This window comes from Silene latifolia, chromosome 8 (genome assembly GCF_048544455.1).
Source record: "Silene latifolia isolate original U9 population chromosome 8, ASM4854445v1, whole genome shotgun sequence".
NCBI lineage: Eukaryota > Viridiplantae > Streptophyta > Magnoliopsida > Caryophyllales > Caryophyllaceae > Silene > Silene latifolia.
The window spans coordinates 70,162,514-70,169,758 of record NC_133533.1 but is presented as its reverse complement, the minus strand read 5'-3'; the positions used below and the strand labels follow the sequence as shown (position 1 = coordinate 70,169,758).

General features: G+C 35.5%; 1 protein-coding gene across 1 annotated transcript; it reads right to left on the bottom strand.

The window, feature by feature from the left end:
- Window positions 1-448: 448 nt before the first annotated feature.
- Window positions 449-5,604, bottom strand: LOC141596945 (transcription termination factor MTEF18, mitochondrial-like). The gene is made up of 2 exons (XM_074417229.1): window positions 3,677-5,604; window positions 449-1,158 (listed from the first exon to the last, which is right to left on the bottom strand). Exon 1 carries the CDS (start codon window positions 5,531-5,533, stop codon window positions 3,824-3,826), a length of 1,710 nt encoding a protein of 569 aa, XP_074273330.1. The 5' UTR covers window positions 5,534-5,604; the 3' UTR covers window positions 449-1,158; window positions 3,677-3,823.
- Window positions 5,605-7,245: the final 1,641 nt, after the last annotated feature.

Below are 7,245 nucleotides of genomic sequence, written 5' to 3'. Positions count from 1 at the left end.
TTCTTTATGATTCACAAAGCAGTTCAAAGAACATAGAACAAGACAAGAGTGCAAGACCAAAGTATTGAAACGGCTATTGGCACTTAATCCCGGCCATTGTAAACCTTTGAAGCATGTACAAACCCATCACCAGCGGCAGATCTACTAACAACATTTCGGGGTGCGCGGACACCGGAAACGGAATTTTTTTTTTCGTATTTTGTCTAATTTTCAGGCTAAAAAAATAAATTTACAACTTTTTCCGGTTTAAATATTAGTCAGGACTCCAGAAGATTCGCTATTGCCCATCACACGATGATCTTAAACAACTCGAGAATACTGAAAACTGAAACAACTTGAGATACAGGTGCCTTCTGAAAATTAAAAAGAATAGGAGCTTGAAAAGTAGGGAACGGTTGCATAACCAAACCATTCTTCATACCAAATGGAGAACACCAACACGGACAAGTTTGTTGCTAAAAAACAGCACTTCAAAATTGCATTCAGAATGTCAAATAATTGCTACTGTTAAGAGGTTGATGCCTTTTCACCTCCAAAACTCATACCAACCAAAACTCGAAAGAAAAATAAGCAAAACCCACACACTACATTGATGGAATGCGTAATACGTAAACTATTGGTCATGACAGAGGAAACATGAAAACTTAACAACAGTTGCTCGAACATTGAGTCAGAACAAACCTCTTTGAAATCGTGTAGAGGTCATATGAAGCAGCTTTGAACTTGATGTTTATTAAGCAGCCGATCAAGAGCCTCATAATGCTTATCCCATGCACAAACCCGACAATTATAAATCATTCTAACGCTCTTTCATTCTTCCACATTTCAAAGCACTCCTAAAAATTTCAGCTCCATACAAAATATCATCATCAAATGTTTGGCCGCGACTGGCTGTAGAATTCAGTAAAGTCAAGTCGGAAAATGAGGAATTTCAAGTTGATGCGTTGTTGGATTGGTAGCTGAGAGCTGAGATATGGATCCTGTGAGCAACGATGAGTATTTATTTCAAATATCATCGAGCTCCTGGCTCATAGTGTTGAGAAACTTAACATCATGTTTAGTTAAGGCCTTCCTGCCCTCAGATACCCATGACCTAGTTCTGCAGATTTGCTCCTCCATTGCTTAGATAGCCTTTTCTTGTCTTGCGGGTCGGTAGACCTGTAAACATTAAAGCAAGAGATGAAATATATGTGCAGTTAATTTCTTGAAAGACGGTATCGCATATTTGAAACAAACCCATTTAACTATAAACCTCGTCCATATGCTCATTAACCCATTAACTCAAAGTATAACTAGCCCATTGCAATTCTCATATGGGTCATATGTAGATTATACCTAGTTTGCAATTCGTATATTCCATCATATAATATGTCTGCTAGACTTCGGAATCCAAGTATAAGGTCAAACAAAACAAAACTATAAAAGAAGAACCACAATGTCACATGTCCTATGGAGGTTCACCCTTGAAAATAGTTTTCCAGCCTAAGGCTGGCAGTGTTTGGTAAAACTTAGCTGAAAGTGTGTATCTGAAACTTCAAAAGGTGACTGAAAACTAAAAAGGTAATTGTTGCACTAGAGTGGATTGTTGACTAGCTAGTGCCCTCAGATACCCATGACCCAATGTCCCAGGTAACTAATAAGGTACCGAACTAGTCTTATTCAAAAGCGTCAAGCCGTCAAAATCAACCCCCTAAAGAGTGGGTTGCTGACTAAACAAGTGCTCTAATATAGCCCAAAATATAGCTGGTTTTTGGTGAAATGACGTAAAAGGATATGATAATTATTTAATACTATACATTGAAGGGGTAAAAAAGGTAGATAAGTTCAGGTACCTTATTTCTAAAATGATACCCTAACTAGCATTTCATTTCAGGTAGCTTATTTCAGTCAAATAAGCTAAAGCTAACTGAAAGGCCTTGTCAAACAGAGCCTAACTCCCCATACAATATTTGGGCTATATTAGAGTCCAATTGTTCAACCATATAATTGCCATAAATAATTGCAATCATCCCCCTTGTACTAAAAGATTAACAAAGCTAAAATTTTCCCGCCTAATATTTACTATGACACAATATTATTCCCTAATTAATTCTATACCATAAATGCTTTATGCTTATATTCTAATTTGTACACAAATGGATTTGCAATATTTTTAGTCATATTCTTTACGATATATAAGAGTTCTCAAAGTTTTCCCTCCAAACTCCATTTATTGAAATAAAGAAATAATTTCCCTCCAAACTTCATCTACAAGGAAACAAATGAACATTAAGCTATTAATTTATCATTAAAATATAACACTTGTCATCAAATTAAAACAATTTTTTAATTAAAATAAAAGTCTAAATACAAATTGTTAATCTTCGTTAGAGAATGATTTGAGTCATTTGACGCATATTTGCTCTCTATAAAACAAAAATATAAACTGATATTATTAGATTCGTGAAAAGAAAAAATAACTAAAATAAGTTGAGAAGTTTATACGATGAAATTATTAGCTTTGTGATAAAAAAAATCATTACATACATTTCATGACATTTCTCAAATTTCTTGATTAGTGTTTACGGTTCCAACGTTTTCTTTTTCCTCATATCAAAATATAATGACGTGAAATATGAAAAATTAATGATCAATGTGTTAGTAATACAAAAATAAAAACTCAATAAATACCGCGCATTCATTGCGCGGGATCTAAAACTAGTTAAGGATTATACAAGATCATGTACTAAGCATTATATACTATTGAGTTCTTGCTTCTATTTATATCTCTTCCATGATACTGATATAACATCTCTTCCAAAAATCTCTACTATACACCATTGACTTTGGAATCATCAATTTGTATATCTTCCATGATAACTGATAACATATCATCATCTTCATAAGGCAAAACATATTCTCTCTCATATTCCCTTCTCTACATCTAATTTTTCATTACACTCTCAATCACTCCTTAAAGATCACATCTTAGTATATCATCAAACAACTTGGAATGCAACCTAGATAAGTAGTCCGTATTTGACATTGATGATAATACATTTTGTTGTGCAAGTACTTGCTAGAAATGGTCACTTCTGAAGGTTAGGCCCACCTATTAACATTATCGTCTCATTTATTTGAGAAAATATATAAAAAATTGTTAATTTTCTATCAAACTTTTGGTTTGTGTTGGATTTCTTTTTCATATTTCTGACAAAAACGTTTTGGGTTGGATTTCTTTTTTATATTTCTGACAATAGATTCTGCTGGGATTATATCTTAAATTTTGTTTCAAACAAGACCAAACTTAAAGATTCAACAGCAATCTCAACGTCGCCATCATCATCACCAACCTCATCATCCCAATGCATAAGAGCTCCTGCTCCAATGCATAAGAGCTCCTGCAAATGGTTAGGTAGGGTCCAACATATGCAGCCTTATCCTATGTTGTATAACACAGAGAAAACTGCTTCTTGACGACCCATAACATAAGCAAATGAAAATAAGTAATCCTAAGTTTAAAACCAAATGATAACACAAAGAGAACTGCTTCTTTCATTCTTTATTACTCCGTACATCATAATGTAGAACAGAAGAAAGGCGGGTATTTGGCTCCATTACAAATGAAAATAAGCAATCCTAAGTTTAAAAACCAAGCAAAATAACAAAATAGAAACTGAGAAGGTCTAGTGATTACCTGGCCTGCTCTGGATTGTCATGACCTGAGTACAAACCGGCTCAAGTCAAAATAATGTAATAAATACAAAATCAGCTTGGCGCCTGGGCAACTAGACGGAAGCATATACATGGAAGAATTGTGGGAACGAAGAGCCGAAAACATAATCTATATAGATAAGATCTGCTTATATTCTTGCCATACTTCAGGGCCTAAAGGATGTCTATTTACAAACTTATTAATGAAACGAGATTCTGAGAATCCAATGATAGTGCTCAAAGCCAATGTGGAGGGAACAACATTTTGATCAATAAGCCACCTGAACACTGCGCATCTGAGCTTCACCCGATCCATTGTATATAACAAAAGTCCTGGGAAAGTCCTTACTATAGATACTGGATACCCTAAATCATTAACGACCACACTAATTTTGGCCTCAAGAACTTCTATTTTCTGGTTGAGAATGTGAGGATAAATGATAAGAATTTTGGCAACATCACACTCACTGAGACCAGCTTTGACAAGACAATCAAATCTCTCGCGAAGATCATCGCCTTTACCACGGAGTACCATAAGAGGCTTTTCTATTTCTTTTGAATTTTCTATGAAGCCAATGCTTGTTAAGAACTTTATTTTATCCCTCCGTGAACGCATTTCCCTTGTCTCCGGCAAACGTTCAATTTTTCCTCCGAGGGTCCACTTCTTAAGTTCCAGAGGATTTGCCATGATGATTTGACGCATGTGTGTCCTTCCGGTGCCCAAAGAGAAAAAAACCCAACTTGCTTTCTTTAGTGAGCATGTACCAATCCATGTGAAATGTTCACGAATAATCCTACCTATATTCACAACATCCATCTCTATTTCAAAAAGTAGCTCAAAAGCACGCCTCAAATTCCAAACAAATTTCTCGATTTTAACTTGTGGGAACCGCAAAAAAATTGAACATATATCAGATCTACTGGACCCGAATTTTAATACGAATCCTATCAATAATAATGCCGGTCTACCTGAATGATCAAATAGGATCCCTGGATATCGACCAACCAACTTTGAGATATCCTCATCATTACAACCTAAATACTGAAACAACTGTAACAAGTGACTGATTTGTCTCCAATTATAAGTAGTCATTTCGAACTTTTGCTCAACCCAACAATTTTCAAACCCCAAACACTTCAACTTTCTAACCAACTCAAAGAACTCTTCACTCATGCCATTACTCAAAAGAGTAGGATTAAAGCTGACCGCTCTAGAAACAACATCCTTACTTATCCCAGCTCCTTCAAAAGCTTGCAGCTTGGACTGCAAAACCCCCTGATCATACCGAAACACATTTCTCGCTTCTCTATATATCTTTCCTATGTGAGGGCGATCAATACCATATTCACACAAAACATGATAGTTATCAAGCAAACCAACCTCATCACTCAAAAACATCAAATTACGCGGAAGAAGAGCATCAAACTCCGAAGGTCCCAACCCTATACTTTCAAAGAAAGGCTCAAACTCATTGATGGGATGGTAATTCAAGAAACGCCTCATAGACCGTCTAACATCAGACTCATAACGAAACTTGTCAACTAGCTTTTTCACAAAACATGGGGAGTTTTTACTCATATGTTCGGCATCCGCAAAAAGTAAGCTTCTACTAAAGTACAAGTAATCTAACAAAGCAGCTTCAACCTTTTTTCTCACAGTAAGGTACCTACGCCCACTTTTACCATTATTTTCATTCACCTCAGCTACATCACCAAATGATCTATAACAACTATGTACATTATAAATTGGGTATTTTGGTGATTTAAAGAAGTTTAAGGACAAACTAGAGGAAACCCATCTCAGAACAGGATACAATCTTAATTTGTGTAGATGGGTCATTTGCTAATTTGAAAAAGTTGCGATCTTTGCAGAGTTACATTACAATGAAATAATCTAAGACTAAATCCAAAGTAAAAAATCAATTGAAAATGGTGTTACCTGGGGAATAATGGGAACTTCTGATTGAGAACTAATTTCAATGTTGAAAGGAAATAGGACTGCGGATTGAAATTTGAAGCTGGTTTTTTTTTTTTTTTTTGACAACATTTGAAGCTGGTTTAATTGAATTGCTTTATTCATTTCTTTCAGTACTAGTTGGAAAGCCGCCTGCTCCGCACGCGGCATCCAAGTTTTTCATTTGTAATGGCTGTGGTTGCGGATAATTGTAGAGATTGTACAATTATTGTTTAAGTTGTTTAATCGGTTAAAAAAATAATATAGAAAACTGTTTAAATTTTATATTACGGTTATTTTTAAATACAATTACATTTTTAAAACACAGAAGGGATTATATTATACTCCCTCTTATTCTGAATAACTGTCTCATTTGTTATTTCTGTCTATTCACATAATTGTCCCATTTACCATATTTGGACATGATTAATGACGTTTCTACCCTTTGCTATTTTCTTTATTTACAACTCATACCACCCCTAAACCATCATATTCAATATTTTTCATTATTTAACTCTTATATTCTTACCCCTAAACAATACTTTTCATTATTTTAACTTCATTCCTTAATTTTCGTGTCATTGTCCAAATGGGACAGTTATTCGGAATAGGAGGGAGTACTATTATTGTGTGTGGAATGCATTTTTATGGTGTTTCTTTTAACTATGTTTTTTTTTTGGTGAAATGTAAGGATTCCATTAAGCACAAACAAAGATTATTACAACATACCATTTTACATATAAACACTTTCAGATAGGGACACACCCCTACTTATACAAATCAATGCTATCTAACCAAATTTTAGTACAATGATCGAAATGTTGGTTCCTGAGCACGCTAATTCTTAGTTTTGCACTATTCCTAGCCTGATGGAGAGCAACAGATGGCCTGGGTAAGCTATGCTCTACACGAGCTCTGTTCCTCATCATCCAAATTTGGTAATAGCAGGCCAGGAAAGCACAAACCACAATACCCTTCCTACCTTTTGACCATTTTTGTTGCCAAATCCACTGCAAAATATTAGCATATGGAAGAGACATCTGACATAAGGAGGTCATATCCTGCAAAATACTTCTACTATAGACACCCTGCTCAAAGAGATGCGGGGGGTCTCGATGAGCATTTCCACACAACAGACAGAGATCATCAGGACAAATACATAAAGCAAACAGCTTACTTTTGACCTGCAATGCATTCCTGATCACCAGCCAACAAATAAATCTGTGTTTAGGAACACACCAGTGATTCCATATGACCTTGTGCGACACTACAGGTTAATGTTTAACTCGTAACAGCTCATATCCACTCTTCAAAGTATACCCCTTAGTATCCAACATCCACTGCCCCTGAACATAGCCCTGGCTCAGTTTGTCTCTAACTCTACAAATAGTTTTCCACCCTCAGCTCGAATCTCAACTGGGGGTGTAATCTTGCCAAGCTCGTCCTTTTAAATAAATCTGGCTAATCCATTTAACCCACAATTTATCAGAGTTAAAATAAATCCACCAAACTAGCTTACCCATTGCAGCAGTATTCCAACTTCCAAGCACAACTATCTTTAATTCCAAGCCCACCTTCTTTCTTTGGTGAACAAATTT